Source organism: Labeo rohita, unplaced genomic scaffold, assembly GCF_022985175.1.
Source record: "Labeo rohita strain BAU-BD-2019 unplaced genomic scaffold, IGBB_LRoh.1.0 scaffold_90, whole genome shotgun sequence".
Lineage (NCBI taxonomy): Eukaryota > Metazoa > Chordata > Actinopteri > Cypriniformes > Cyprinidae > Labeo > Labeo rohita.
The window spans coordinates 257,088-273,796 of record NW_026129854.1 but is presented as its reverse complement, the minus strand read 5'-3'; the positions used below and the strand labels follow the sequence as shown (position 1 = coordinate 273,796).

Here is a 16,709-nt window from a genome sequence, read left to right as displayed (position 1 = left end):
GGTTATTTCAATACTTCAGTAATCACATCATGATGGTTATTTGAATTCAAATCTACATGAATACTTTTACAACTATTGGCAGCATAAATTGATAGCATACATTTGGTTTACATATGTAGAATCTCTTTAGTGAATATTTATTAACTTTAAAAGACATTATAAAGTATTTAAAATGTGTGTTAGTACTTTTCACACAGGTGTAGTTCACACAGGTGTCCCAGTGGAGTAACCACAGGTGTACCGAATCACATTAATTATCAACAGGATCCACTAACAATAATGTCCAAGCAGTTTTTTTTGTCTTTTATGAAAGTGTTGTTTTATCATTTTAAAGTTATAGGCTATATCAATTATCTTAAGTGTCCCAGTACTTTATAAAGCCAACGCCGGACCGACCTACCTATGGGCTTGAGTGTTTAATGGTCCCATGTATCTACGTCTGAATAGAGTATGACTGCTCTATTCTTCAAGTGTTTAGCATCTGAACAAAAGAGGACTCGCGGTAAGTGACGGAATGAATCGACGCCAATGGGCGAGTTCCCCCGTTTCCACGACATTGCATACATAAAAGTGAGAGCAGTGGTCTGAAACAACAGGCTTGTGTAAAGTTAAGTGTCGCGTTAACACCAGCCACTTGACACCCTTTTATCTCACCGCTCAATGGCCGATTAATGGCCGAAGCAGGAATCCAGCGAAGCCCATTACATTAATGCGATGTGTGAAACACTTTAATGAAGACATCATTGCAAAGAGGGAGCGAAAGCTCGCCAGTGAATAAAATAAAATTAAAATAGCAAGATGAATGCACAGCACAAGTTTAAAGCTGAGGTGACGAAAAGTGAATTTGTTAGTTGAAATGACAACGTGATATAAAGAAAATTCTACATTTACTCTAACAAGGAAATATTTAATTTAACCACAAAAAAAGGAGAATTCCTGTAAGGTGCGGGTTTCCTTTCCGACTCCAAATCCTATGCAGCAGAGGGAAAGTCTGGAAGGGGCTTCATACGGGTGGAGGAGTGATGACTGACTCCTTTGATCTTCAGAGGCCCCGTCAACAGACTCTTACAGATAAAAAGTCGCGGAATCTCTACACTGACAAAAATACCTGCATAAGTTAGACTACGTTTTCGTTCGCACTGAAGACATTTGGGAAAAGTGTTTTTTTTTTTTTTTTTTAAATGGTGACATTGGACCTGGTGGAGGAAATGCAACACTTATATTTAAAGTACATATATTTAAAGTTGTATACATGTTCTACTTAAAGCTTTTCTCCCTCCAAACAAGCTCAATTTAGGCATCAAATAAATTATATAAAAAAATACATGTAATTACAAAATGATGATAGTAATCCATAATAAAGTAGCAATATTGTGTGCGTTTTAAGTTCCAATGCCGCTTGTAGATTCTCACGCTATTCTCATTGCTTATATTTATATATTTTTCCAATGCACGAAAGCCGTGTGTGTCAGAAGAGTCTTATTCTCACTCTATAAATTCGCGTGGATTAGGAAACCGGCATTTCAATGCCAATAAAAGCTACCACATCAAGCAAAATATCGCAGATCAAAAGGACCAAACTATGGGCATTTTTTCAATAAATGAAAAGGACAGAAATCAGTGTGACTGGATCACGCCCCGTTGCACTGCCCTCCACAGCGATTGGTTCATGGGAAAGACAGCAGGGTTAAAACCCAGAGCGGTCAAATACACAGGTATTGAACAGAAGAGCACACCACAGTCCGTTTAGGAGTTTTCATGTCAGTGGAGGAGCCAGTCTATTGAACATTAAAAAGAAAAACCCATTAGAGGACTCCTAGTTTTTGCACTGAGAAATCTCACCTGTTCAGCTTTTAACTAAGTGCCTTTGGCTTTGTGTATCTGTTTTGCTTGTTTTGAATTTTGTGTAAACGATTCTGCAGATTTTCAGCAACATCTCAGGATTTTCAGGAGAGCGTGATGAAGTGCAGGCGGCCGCAGAGGAGCGTAAGGGTGATGAATGTCATTCATTGGGCTGTGATGCTGGGATTGATTCAGTCCTGCGCGCTCGGTGCGAGGAAATTTCGCGGAGGTAGAAACCCGCAGCCACGACGAGCGCTTCCCTCCGCTCATTACCGGGACCGCGCAGAAACCACCGAGAGCTTCTCACTGGATTTCACAGCTGTTGAAGAAAACATGGACAATTTCATGACTCAGGTGAAGAACTTAGCGCAATCCCTCTATCCGTGCTCGGCCCAGAAGCTCGACTACGACATGAAGTTACATTTCCTGGAGAATACATCAGTCACCTGTAACGACGGGACCCCAGCAGGGTAAGACAGCACGCCGGTAACAGTCACAAACGTTAGGTAACCCAATGGGTAGCCAGCTTAGATAGTACATATGTGGGCATCACAGGTACATGGCACTTTTGAGGCATCATCTGCGCGCTCAGATGCACACCATAGTCTCATCCGGAAAATTTTGTCAACTTGAGCCACCACTGCCATAATCTATCAACAGAAAGACTGTAAGTTTCTTACATCGTATATAATTCCATAACGTTTACACTAATAACAGTTTTTGTGTCAATCCAAGTTTTTTCTGTCATTGCTTTCTGACTTCACTTTTAAGATCAAGTGCTTAAGAAAAAGTTTTGGAATCACTGCATTGGTTTTACTTAACTTTATGTCAGCAATTCAAATTATGTTGTTAATTTCAGTTGGTTGACATATTCACGAATTGCAGTGCAAGTGTGTTGCGTTGTCCAGTACAGTCTAAGTGTCTCCTTACAGGTTTTGACACATGCATTTATCTGGAGAAAGACAGTGACTTTGCACTTTCGTGTTAGGTAAATCACTATTTATTATAACATTATGAGTGTAATATTAATATTAAAACAATTATACAAATGTGAGATGAAGATGTTGGAGCAAGTTGCGCACTTCAGGACCAGGTTGAGAAGACTAGCAAGGGAATCACTAGGAGAAACAGTAATATAGTGACAGGTGGGTGGGGCTTGTGTAGAGTAAGAGGGAAATATGTGCACTAATATGATCTGTAGGAAGAGCTTACAGTATTTAGAGTATATGCAAAATATCTGCATAGAAGTTTATGTGCAACTGAAGTAGAGAAAAGCCTGATTTCAGTGACATCTCCAGCTGGCTTTGGCAGACCTGCCACTGCTGATCTTTCAGAATTAATATTTAATAAAAGAACTGTCTACGTCTCTGATAATGTCAGAACAAGTCCAAAACTACCATGAGGAGCATATTGTCTCTAGAGTAATGGTCGGTCGTTATGGGTTTTCAATGACCTGAAACATTTACATGCCTCCACAATCACCTTCCAACTCATTTTCTTTGTTTTGAACACATCCCTTTTCTGCCATACATGATGACTGAAACTCAAAGTCAAGACTGAAACTATTAGAATATACTGTAGAGTTCTGATTTAAAGCTAATAAAAGCATATAGGATATTGGTTGATTAGTTTTATGATATTGTGTTGCTATTACTTGGGTTTAGACCCTACAATATGACATATTCATGTGCATGAATATGAATAATTTATTAGGCACCAGACACATCACTACTTGACAAACCTGAGCCTCTGCTGTCTTAAATTTAAATCTTAAGCACTTAAGTTAAAAAGTTAAACTCTTGTAAAATGTAAAAGTGGGGACAGATGTACAGAAGTAGAAAATTTGATCCAGCTGTGCGTAAGTACTCCTTTGCAACAATGCAGGCCAATGTTGACAGTGCAAAATTATCTATAATAATAACAATGATACAATACATGATGTAAAATCTTTCTGTTAATGTATCCTCTACATCCTGTAAAGAAAACTCATTTCCTCATTCTGCATGATCTTTTGGGTATTTATCATACTATTTTTGAGCATAAATAAAATTATGTCTGCTGCTATAAGGATTGTCAAACAACTGAGATTCAAAAACGTATGTGAAGGAACTTAAGCTCGTTTTATGTTATATCACATTCATGCACATCACTGTGCTTTGGAGTTACAGGTGATAACAGGTTTACAGAATTGGCTCCATTAATAATAATAAGATCTAAATGATGAAATTGGAATCTAAAAGCTTGAAGTAGCCTATATATTTAACAGGAAACAAGCATTAATTGATCATATGGTTCTGAGTTTATGACTTGCAAAATCATGATGTTCCCAATTATGAATCATAATTAAAATGCTTGAGTATTCTAGAGTTATTTTATGCTTTGCTATCAGGGAATCAGCACTGGCGTAAACTATGTGAACACTCTACAATGCACCAAAGCTGCAATATTTTTTTGGCAGCGGCCTGCGTTCTTTCTCAGATCTTCAGTCAGTGCTTGTAGAGAAAGTCTCCTGTGTGTCGTGTGATGTGCTGTTACACATGGATGGACTCCACTCATGGATTCCACAGGTTGTGTGGAACTCAAAATCATACTACAGAAAAGCATTAAGGATGAGGCTTATCCTAATTTTCCTGCATTTATAACTTGCTCAGGTTACGTTTCTGAGGGCTGGCAGATTTGTCACCCAAACTTTATAAGATGTAATGTAATGAAGCATAAATCGTTTGCGTGTAAGTAGTGGTGAGGTGGGTAACAGTGAGAAATGTACACCATATGCCAAAAATGTGGTCACCAGTGGCATAAATTGGATGCATATTAAGGCTGTCTTTAATTATGGCAGACTGATGCCCCTCAAAGTAACAAACGGAACCACAACTGTAACTTTTCTCACACAAGCAAAATGACTGAAGTTTGAGATGGACTGAGTTTACACAATAGCTGCACGCCCTCTTGTGGATACTTTGAACATTGTGGATAATGAAGTTGCATTTCATTATATTCAAAATATATTAACTTTAAATGTATTGGTTTAAAAAGTAATCAAGTTATTTACATGTGTTCTAGTATGTTAGTCAGCACATCAATATAGGTTAATTCTTTAAAACAATAAAAGATTATTAAAACAATTTAAAATGCGCTTTAAAGTGCACTTCAAAGTGCACATTTACACATGGTCATAAAAGTGTACTCTAAGTACACTCAAGTAAGTTTTATTTAATAGTGTTATTATCTGCAAGTACAGATTTTTAAAAATATATTTTTAATGATCTGAACTAGTGTGCATTTGGTTAATAACCCTTTTTTTCACAAGGGCTGTGACATATTCACTGTGCATTATATCCACTTGTCTTTTTAGGATTATAATCATAAGTGTATGACAATAAAAGGCAGTACTTTGCATAGTATATAATCTGGAAGTATAGAATTAATGACAGTCTGCTTTATTGCAGGTACTACCTGAAGGAGTCCAAAGGAAGCAGAAGATGGTTAATATTTCTGGAGGGTAAGTGTGAAGTATTCAATCATCAGAGTAACTGTAGAATTCAGACTATATTTTCTCAGCATGGTGTGTATCTGTCATATACAGCATGTAAGATACATGTCTGTCTCCGCAGGTGGCTGGTACTGCTTCAACAAAGAGAACTGTGACAGCAGATACGAGACCATGAGGAGGCTCATGAGCTCCTCCAAATGGCCACAAACCAAGACAGGTTAGAAATGCCAACAGTCTGTCAACTAAAACTCAATTTCTAATAGCATCACCATAAAGACTTATTCACATGCAGGTCAAATTCTTGGCACGATGAACATACAAAACCTAGATTTCAAAACAAATATGCAGAGATTATTCTAATTCTATTGTAATTTCATAATGTATGTCTTTTTATTTTAACTTTAGGCACAGGAATACTGTCTTCGCTTCCAGAGGAAAACCCACACTGGTGGAATGCCAACATGGTGTGAGTATCCCACTATAAATGATTGTGTAAAAGAGAAGCACCTATTCTGTTACTTCTCTCTATTTTAGAAACAGGGTGATTTTCATAAAGGTTATGTTGGCACAGCTTTGAACCTGAAATCTTTGTTTATCACTTTTCAGGTTTATCCCATATTGCTCAAGTGATGTGTGGAGTGGAGCCACACCAAAAACTGATCAAAGTAAGACCTCTTACCTAACAGAAGAAATTTCATAGTAAAAAAAAAGAGAGAGAGAGAGAGAGAGAGCGTGAGCGTGAGCGTTTTATGATATTGAAAATAAATAAATAAATAAAAGTTTACTGGAAAAACAAAACAAAAACAAAGAAACATTTAAGTTTTGTCAATATTTCTAGGTAACTAATAATATGCACATTTTTCTTGTGAAAAATGTGAAAATGTGAAATGCTTTGTACAAAATATTAGATTTTGTCCATTGTTTTCATTCAGAACATTCTCAGTTATGCCATATAACTTGAATAATCAAGATTTTGCACAAACATGTGGATTTCACACCAGCTAAAGTGTTGAAATTCATGAAATTTATTCATGATAATATAAATTGTAATGCAAAATTATGCACTATATATGATGGAAATGATCAATAAGATATTTTCAGTATAATGATCTACTACAATTATAATTTACTAAGATTTTTCACTAGTGGTCTCAGACATTTGTGAAAGAAGTCTCCTCTGCAATCCAAAAATCAGTAATTAACAGCAATACTGTGATATATTTTTATCATAAAAAATAATTATTTAAAATAAAAATTGTAAAATGTATTCCTGTGATGCAAAGCTACATTTTCAGCATCATTACTCCAGACTTCAGTGTCACGTGATCCTTCAGAAATTATTGTAATATGCTGATTTGCTGCTAAAGAAACATTTAATATTAATATCTTTTTTTTTTTTTTTTTTTTGTGGAAACCAAGATGCATTTTTCAGAATTATCTGATGAACAGAACATAATCTCAGTATGTTTTGATATAGAAATCGGTTGTAAAATGTCTTTACTTTCACTTTTGAACCTGATGCATCCTTGCTGAATAAAAGCCCTAATATATACTTAATGACCCAAAATGTTTGATTATTCTGTCAAAGTATCTATATATTACTTTTTTATATCCCTGTATAGCAGTCCAACACACAGCTGGTACAAGTTAGTTAGCACTAACTAACTTGTTCTTTTTTGTGTACAGATGACTATGCGTTCATGGGTTCACTGATCATAAAGGAAGTTGTGAAGGACCTGCTCACCAAGGGTCTGGACAATGCTAAGATACTGCTGTTAGCTGGAAGCAGGTGAGTCCATATTACAAACAATGGATTCTGACTTTAATATCCATGATTGATGTTGACTAAATGTGTGTGTCTTGTCCACAGTGCGGGTGGCACCGGCGTGTTGCTGAATGTGGACCCAGTATCTGAGCTCCTGGAGGAGTTGGGTCACACAAACATCCAGGTCAGGGGTCTGTCCGACTCTGGCTGGTTCTTGGACAACAAACAATACCGCTGTACTGACTGTGTGGACACCATCAACTGTGCCCCCACAGAGGTCATCAAGAGAGGAATCAAGTAAGAATATTACATTTCTGATTATCGTAGAAAATGTTGATTTGCCATTGCTTTGTAAGGTTTAGGGATCTGAACAAATTCTATCCTTAAAGGGATAGTTCACCCAGAAATAAAAATACTGTCATCATTTCAAGATGTTCCACACATGCATGAATTCTTTCTTCAGCTGAACATAGAAGAAGATATTTTGACCAAACCAAACAGTTTCTGATCCCCATTAAAATCCACAGTATTTTTTCCATACACACATTCTTCAAAATATCTTATTTTATGTTCAGCAGAAGAAAGAAACTCATTGAGGATGATGACAGAAAAATATTGTTGAAGTGATGCTCACTGTGACGAGAAGTTATAATTCAGTAAGCAATGAGAATTTTTGAGAGGTGGGTCACATTGTTTTTGTAGAAATCTGATTTGCTGTACTCCCACTTGATTTTTTTAAAAAGACTCCACACATTCTCCAAAAAGTATCTTTGCATGTCTTCACTCCACTACAGTATAATTAAAAGTGACTGTATAACAGTACAGTGCTGCATAACTTTCTGTTTCTGACACCTGCTTGTCATAGAGAAGAAAGTCAGACAGGAAGTAGCCAATCAGACTTGGTTTTTTAACTGTTATGCTGTTTATCAGACAGCAACAAATGCAAGAGTACAGAGACAAGAGAGCTGAGACTGGATTCTTCTAGTGCTATTCACTGTCGCTTAGCAAAATACTCTATTTTTAAGCGCCACAAAGTTGTAGTTTCATGTAACAGCAGCAGCTCTGGACATGTGACCCAAAGTGCAAATCTTATTGGCTGGTCAGCTTTCTACACTGTGTGATGGAAAATAGATTAGGAAATGTCTTTTAAAAAATCATCACATTGGCGGCATGCAAATATTTTTGTCAGTTCATTCAATGTTTATCGCATTGAATATTCAACTTTGTGTGAACAGTCTTTCAGATACAAATAGCGTTGAAGGTAGTCATGATAGTCATGAAGGTATTTTGTAAATTTCCTACCGTACATATATCAAAACTTAATTTTTGATTAGTAATATGCATTGCTCAGAACTTAATCTGGACAACTTTAAACACAATTTTCTCAATATTTAGATTTTTTTTCACCCTCAGATTTATATTTTCAAACAGTTCTATCTCCCAAGTATTGTCCTATCCTAACAAACCATACATCAATTGAGAGCTTTTTTTTTTTTTTCAGCTTTCAGATGATGTATAAATCTCAAACAATTGACCTTTATGATTGGTTTTGTGGTCCAGGGTCACATATACACGTGAACTTGACTAAATTAGACATTTAGGAATGAATTTACCTTTTTTTTTTTTCAAACAGATATTGGGGAGGTGTGGTACCTGAGCGATGCCGACAGGCTTATGAAGGAAAAGAATGGAACTGCTTCTTTGGGTATAAAGTTTATCCTACAATTAAACGTGAGTATAGGACATACTAGGCACCATGGCCACATTTTAACTAGTTCCTTACAGACACTGCAGACTTGGTGACTTTTTGTTAACCCAGTGTGATGTTTCTTTATCACAGGCCCAGTGTTTATTGTGCAGTGGCTGTTTGATGAAGCCCAGCTAACAGTGGACAACATTCATCTGACGGGACAGCCGGTTCAAGAGGGCCAATGGCGTTATATTCAGAATCTGGGGACTGAGCTGAGGAACACTTTGAAGGATGTCCCGTAAGTCTGACCTGCCCTTCAGAGATTCTCACTGTGAAGATTTCATTCATTTTTGTCCGACGTGAATACCTTTTATTTGCTGTTTCTAATGCTCTACCCAATGTTTTTTTTTTTTACCTCCAGTGCCATGTTTGCTCCTGCTTGCCTTTCGCATGAATTCATAACAAGAAAGTAAGCGATCTCTTTGATTTTTTGTATATCTCTTGTTTGCTGTCTGTTCAGAGTATATTTATACTGTATTTTACCACTTTTCTAGTTATTTAAATTAAGCTCACATTGTTATTTTCCCAAAAGAATTAAAGGATTAGTTCACTTCCAGAACAAACATTTACAGATAATGTACTCACCCCCTTGTCATCCAAGATGTTCATGTCTTTCTTTCTTTAGTCATAAGAAATTATATTTTTTGAGGAAAACATTCCAGGATTTTTCTCCATATTGTAGGCTTTTTTGGGCCACGCAAGTTTGATATTCCAAAATGTAGTTTAAATGCAGCTTCGAAGGATTCTAAATGATCCCAGCCAAGGAAGAAGGGTCTTATCTAGCAAAACGACTGCCATTTTCATAAATAAATTAATGTTTGCACACGTTTTAGCCACAAATACTCATACTCATGTCTAGCTTTGCATTGGACATGCGTACTGTGTGCACTCCTGTTCAAGACAGTTACGGTACATCGAAAAACTGCCATCTCATTTTCTCATTTAACAGAAACAGAAAGTACTGAAAGTACAGAAGTACTGACCCAGTGTTTATAAAGTGAACATGTTAAGAAGGCCCTTTACAAAAAAAGATAAAACAGCAATGTTGGAGGAGAAAATAAGATACCCTAACTGTCTTGAACGGGAATGCACAGAGTGCATGCGCATCACAGAGCTAGACAAGATGATCATTTGAGCTTAAAAAGTGTATAAAATTCATTTACTTATCAAAATGACAGATTGTTTCGCTAGATAAGGCCCTTATTCCTCGGTTGAGAATGTTTAGAGCCCTTTGAAGCTGCATTTAAACTCCATTTTGGAAGTTCAATCTCGTGGGCATTATAGAAGTCCACTATATGGAGAAAAATCCTGGAATGCTTTTCATAAACTCTATAACCTGTGTTACAAAAAACCTCAAAAAAAAAAAAAAAAAAAAAAATCTTTATGACTGAAGAAAGAAAGACATGAACGTCTTGGACTGATTGGGTGTAAATTTTTGTTCTGGAAGTGAACTAATCCTTTAATGCTATTGGGAAAAAATATAGCATAGTGTTATGTCCCAGCAAGTGCTAGGTCTGTGTTTTTTGTTCTTCTTTTTTGGTTTGAGCTTACTTTTTTGGTTGCTGGGGGTTTGTTTTTCCACCTGAGATTCATTATGGGGGCTGTAAGAACTGCTGCACTGATGTGTACGGCCAACTATGTGACTGTTTTGTTTGTTTATTATGTCTATTTTGTTCCCATCCAGTTTGAATACATTTGTGACCCTGGACCACGAAACCAGTCTTAAATTGCTGGGGTATATTTGTAGCAATAGCCAAAAATACACAGCATAGGTCAAAATGATAGATTTTTCTTTTATGGCAAAAATCATTAGGATATTAAGTAAAGATCATGTTCCATGAAGATATTTTGTAAAATACCTACTGTAAATTTATCAAAACTTAATTTTTGATTAGTAATATACATTGTTAAGAACTTTATTTGGACAACTTTAAAGGTGATTTTCTCAATATTTTGACTGTTTTGCACTTTCAGATTCCAGATTTTCAAGTAGTTGTATATCGGCCAAATACTGTCCTATCCTAACAAACCATACATCAATGGAAAGCTTATTTATTCATGATGTATAAATCTCAGTTTTGAAAAACTGACTCTTATGACTGGTTTTGTGTTAATTATGTTTCGTTGAATAAACTACTTCCTTAGTTTCTTGCCATCTGTGTTCATATTGCAGTTGTAAGTGGGTCGTGACATATGGGGGCTCGTCCGGGATGTATGTTACAACCAACTCACAATTGCAACATGAACAAGATGGGAACAAAATAAACATAATAAACTTCACGAACAAAACAGTTAAGCTGCAAGCCGGGCAGCGCAGTCACATCATTGGCCATAAGGCCTTTTAACGCAATGCGAAAAAGCAAGACCCAACACTGACAGATGGTGCTTTCCCACCAAGCACAGAACAAATGCTAATTCACTTCTGCATGCAAGGTGGCTCCAACAAACAATGCATTTCTCCTCAGATACATATCTCGTATATGGATTTAACACTGTCCGCTGCTCAATATACAGCATTCAATTAAGATAAATCAAGTTTTCCTTTCATGTTTCATGTATAGAAAAATGTTTCTCTCAATTTTCTTCATAAATAATGCCAAGAGATATGATCACATGATTGACAGATCTAGAGTGAACGCACTCTGACTCATAACACTCGTGCACGTAGAAGAAAAAAAAACACCACTCTTGTCCTTTTGTGCAACAGCACGTGATCTAAGCTCAAATGTAATTGGATGGCCCATTTCGTCACAGAGCGACACAGGACTGAAAAAAAAAAAACCCTTGCATTTTTGCGCCGCAAATGATCGCACCTGGTGTGAATAGCTTTATAGGGACCTATTGTTTCGAGTCAAAAGCGTCACTGCGTCGAACTTTTGCACCAAATTTTTGCGTTCAGAGTGAAAAGGCCTTTACTCATCAGTGCTGCAGTTCTTATAGCCCCCATAATGAGCTTCAGGTGGACCCAGCACACAACAATAGCTTTAAAGATATCGCTATTGGGAAAATCTTGCATTGTTGATTTCATTAGTGAAATAAATGGGACACTCATTGATTAGCTCTTCCCTCTTATGTTTGTTGTAGTTACTGGACTGACGTTCAAGTCAAAGGCACATCTTTACCCAGAGCGCTCCACTGTTGGGACCGCAGTCTACAAGAAAACAGTCGAAATAATAAATCTCCTCCCAAAGGCTGTCCCGTACACTTGATCGACAGCTGTCCGTGGCCTCACTGCAATCCAACGTGCCCAACGATCCGAGATCAGTCAACGGGGCAGGAGATGAACGTTATCCAGTTTCTCATGCACATGGGCTTTGACGTACAAAAGATGGCCCATCAGCAGGGGATGGACCCAAGTAAGCTACTGGGCATGCTCAGCAGTGGCAGCTAAATACAGTGGAAGAACTCGCTCCCGGTCGGGACCGTGCTTCCCATCAGTCCGTTTGATACCTCCAACCCCATACTCCCTTTACCCACCTCAGCTTTGACCTCAGGCTGAGCCCTGCCTTTAGTCGGGGCTCTGTGCCAACTCTCTACGGGCTTTCATCTCCAGATCCCCTCATTAATGATCAGTTGGTTTCCATTTTGCTCCATACTGTTATCACTGAGCAGCTTGGAGATGGTGGAGATGCCCAGAGATTTGGAACGGAGCCCTTGTCAGATCCACCTCAGTTAAACCATGGGCTGCTGACTGTTTAAAGGTTCCCAACACAACACAGTACCAGTGAAAGTACTGAAGAACCAGGACAAGGTACATCTGCATCTTTGCTCTTAATTTATCTTTTGGTTATAAAAGTATCACGAATGTAATCCAGTTTTACGGATCTTCAGCATTGTTGTTTGCGTTTGTGTTTTTTTTTTTTTATCTTATTTTCTGTTTTTACCAATATATTTAGCCACAGTTTATTAGAGTTTTATATGTCCATTCAAAGGAAGAAAATACAGAGAGCGGGAGAACAGATATTATCGATTATAGAGTTTATAATCTGTAACACAGGTTATAGAGTTTATGAAATACATGTAAAATATATGGATCTACTCAAGAATCTTAAAAACCAGAAATTTCAGAACAGGCAGACACTGGATCACCTGCTCTAAACCCAACATGATTCTTGGGGGATGGCTAAGTTATGATAAAATACAGTCATGCCCAACAATATCGAAAATGCAGTCCTTCTCTCAGAAAATTGGTCCAGTTGCAGATGTTTTGGTACTCACGTGTTTATTTTATTAATGTTGTTTTTTTGTTTGCATTGGAACAACACAAAAAAAACAGGTAAGAAAAGTCTGATACAATTCCACACAGAACCCAAAAAATGCACTGGACAAAATTATTGGCACCCTTAACTTAATATTTGGTAGCACCCCCTTTGGAAAAAAAAAAAACTGAAAACAGTCGGTTCCTGTAACCATGAATGAGTTTCCTACACCTCTCTACTGGAATTTTTGGACCAGTCTTCTTTTGCAAACTGCTCCAGGTCATTCAGATTTGAAGGATGTTTCTCCCAACTGCTGTTTTGAGATCCACAGGTGTTCTATGGGATTCAGATCTGGAGTCATTGCTGGCCATTTCAGAACTCTCCAGCGCTTTGTTTGTAACCATTTCTGAGTGCTTTTTGAAGTGTGTTTCGGGTCATTGTCCTGTTGGAAGACCTATGACGCAGCTTTCTGACACTGGCCACTACGTTGCAACCCAAAATTCTTTGGTAATCATCAGATTTCATGGTACCGTTCACACAGTCAAGGCATCCAGTGCCAGAAGCAGCAAAGCAACACCAAAACATTTTTGAACCTCCACCATGTTTGACTGTAGGGACTGTGTTCTTTTCTTTGAAGGCCTCATTTCTTTTTCTGTAAACAGTGCCATGATGTTCTTTACCAAAAAGCTCTACTTTTGTCTCATCTGTCCACAGTACGTTCTCCCAGAAGGACTGTGGTTTTGTCACATAAGTTTTGACAAACTCCAGTCTTGCTTTTTTATGCCTTTGTGTCAGCAGTGGTGTCCTCCTGGGTCTTCTACCATAGCATCCCTTTTCATTCAGATGGTGACAGATAATGCGAGCTGACACTGTTGTACCCTGTGTCTGCAGATCAGCTTGAATTTGTTTGGAAGTTAATCAGGGTTGTTTATCCACCATCCGAATTGTTGTAATTTTTCATTAATTTTGCTCTGCCGTCCACGTCCAGGGAGGTTAGTTACAGTGCCATGGGCTGTAAACTTCTTGATGATATTGCGCACAGTGGACACAGGAACATTAAGATCTCTGGAGATGGACTTGTAGCCTTGAGATTGACCATGTTTTTCCACATTTTCTTCTCTCAAATCCACAGACAACTCTTTACACTTCTTTCTTTTCTCCATGCTCAGTGTGACACACAACACAAAGGCTGAGTCAACTTTTCTCCATTTTAACTGGTTGCAGGTGTGATTACTATATTGCCCACACCTGTTACAAGTAACAGGTGTGGGCAATCTAAATACATCACATGCCTGAAAAGCAATTATTTATTACAATTTTGATAAGGTGCCAATAATTTTGTCCATTCCATTTTTGAGTTGTGTGAAATTTTATCAAATTTGACTTTTCTTCTCTGTTTTTTGCGTTGTTGCAGTGCAAACAAAAACAATAAGCACGTGAGTACCAAAACATTTGCAATTACAAAAATTTTCTGAGAGAAGTGTTGCATTTTCTGACAGAACTGCAAGGGTGCCATGACTGTATATCATAATAATAGTGTTTTAAGGATTAGTTAGCCCCATAATAAATTCTGTCACCATTTACTAACTCCCATGCCATTGCAAACATTAATTATTTATTTCTTCAGTACAAGACCACTTGAAAGCTTGTCAAGAATGCCCAAGCTTCTGTTTTTGAAACCATCAAACTTTATGGTCATCTATATTGCCAAAAAACAAAAAAAAGGATGGCGCCATAAAAGTATGATAGTTGTCTGTATTATCATACACTACATTTTAACTCCATAACTTCAGGCCTTTTACCTGAACCAAAGTGCAAATAACAGTTGTGAGCTCTGGCATTAAGTTTAATTTAAGTCGACTTTTTGGAGAATTCTAGAGCGATATAAATTGTGTTTGAATGTAAAGCAGAAGACTGGACATTGTTGAAAATGGTTAAGCTACATGAGGGTGGGTAAATGATGTCAGAATTTTACATGAAATATTTCTTCTATTGTGCAAAACGTGTACATGCTCACGAATCCTGGATGAAATGCTAATTCCAGAAAACAGATGCTCCTTTTCATAGTCACATTTCAGGCACACTATGTTTTGAATGTGACCCTGCTACTCAGGTCGGTCTCTATGCCTTTTTGGTGTACATTCAGTTGAACTCATTCACGTATTAAAATGGGGATTTCACTCATTTAGCTGTTTAGCTAAGATTCTTGGGAGATCTTTTCTTAGTATCTTAATGGTGACATAAGCAAAATTACACTGTTTGAGTGCATGACAGTAAGGCGATGGTTGATCACAGTTTTATCAATGCAAATTCTCACTCAATTGGGAGGGGGTATTGTGCTCTTTATCTATGTATAGGTTTTCTTAACAGCTGACTCCTTTGCGAGTACTTTTGTCAAATGAAGACACTAGACTGTTAAAATATTTAATAAAAAATTACTTTTTAATATAACTTCTATGTAGCTGTCTCATGAAAAATAAGAACAAGTAAATCATCCAAAAGAAATGATAACAACAGAGATGTGAAGGTATTACTAATTGCTATTTTGTTATGTAACATATTTTTTAACAGAAAACTCAATCTACATTGCTAAGTTGCATATTTATTTTGTTATGTAAATCATATTTATAATGCTATTTTCACAGAGAAGTGATTCTTTGTAAATTGTAAATAATGCTGTTTTTTTTTTTCCTTGTGTTGAATGCATGTATGTTTCCATGAGAGAACACATTACAGTTATTTCAAAAAAAAAATCAGTATTGCCTTTTCATTTTTATTTTAAACACATTTCATTCTCAAAGCCCTATTGCCTGCCTCGTGGTGTTACTGAATTATGAGCCATGATATTTTAACATATATCAAAAGAGTGTTGAACTTTCTTCTCCTGCATTTCTAATGTAATACAGAATGGCAGTACAGCTGTAAGGTTTGTTAAGATGCACCCTCTACTGTTCAGATGTGAATTTACATTAACTTCAGCCTGAGAGTTATTCATTTCACTTCTGGTGTGAAAGGACTTTTACATTTGCCAAAAATATAACTTTTTTATATTAAAAACAAACAAGGAAGCCCAGGACAGATTTAAAACAGTAATGCAAAAAGAACATAAAGTAATACATTAGTTTAACACAATATTTAAAGTAATTGTAATGCAATATTGTAATGCACAGAGCTGCGTAGTGTAAGATCGCTGTCTCCATGTCTAGACAAATAAGATCCAGCCCCGGATGCCAGATCCCGTCAGAAAATATCAGTTTGTCCAGTATCAGAACAACTCATCAGCAGAGTAGTCTAATACCCAAACCCTGTTAACAGGAGGTCTTGTCTGGTACCCAAAATACCCAAAACACTATTAACAGTCTTCTGCCAGCCAAGAAGTTGACTGAGGAAAAACCAGTGAAAATGAAGAGCAGAAGCAGGAGACGAAGTAATGATGATAAAAAGGAGCAGAGTTTATTAAATAGTCTTAGTTGCGTATGTCTCAATGCTCAGACTTTGTCTGAAGAACAAAAATTCAACAAGTATTGTTATACCAAACTGATTCACAACAACATCCCATAAACCTTGAGTTTCTATAAACATTCCCTTGTATCTCTTATTTATGAAGACAAACAGCCCTTGAAGCTACACAGTCATAAGACTAAACAACAATGGAAAAAA

The 16,709-nt window shown here is 37.0% G+C and overlaps 1 protein-coding gene across 1 annotated transcript; it reads left to right on the top strand.

The window, feature by feature from the left end:
- The first annotated feature begins 354 nt into the window (after window positions 1-354).
- notum1a (notum, palmitoleoyl-protein carboxylesterase a) lies at window positions 355-15,310 on the top strand. Its single transcript, XM_051105127.1, has 12 exons — window positions 355-502; window positions 1,923-2,312; window positions 5,292-5,344; window positions 5,457-5,552; window positions 5,741-5,801; window positions 5,942-6,000; window positions 7,022-7,124; window positions 7,206-7,397; window positions 8,734-8,831; window positions 8,941-9,088; window positions 9,212-9,259; window positions 11,935-15,310. Exons 2-12 carry the CDS (start codon window positions 1,960-1,962, stop codon window positions 12,239-12,241), a joined length of 1,518 nt encoding a protein of 505 aa, XP_050961084.1. The 5' UTR covers window positions 355-502; window positions 1,923-1,959; the 3' UTR covers window positions 12,242-15,310.
- The last annotated feature ends 1,399 nt before the right edge of the window (window positions 15,311-16,709 follow it).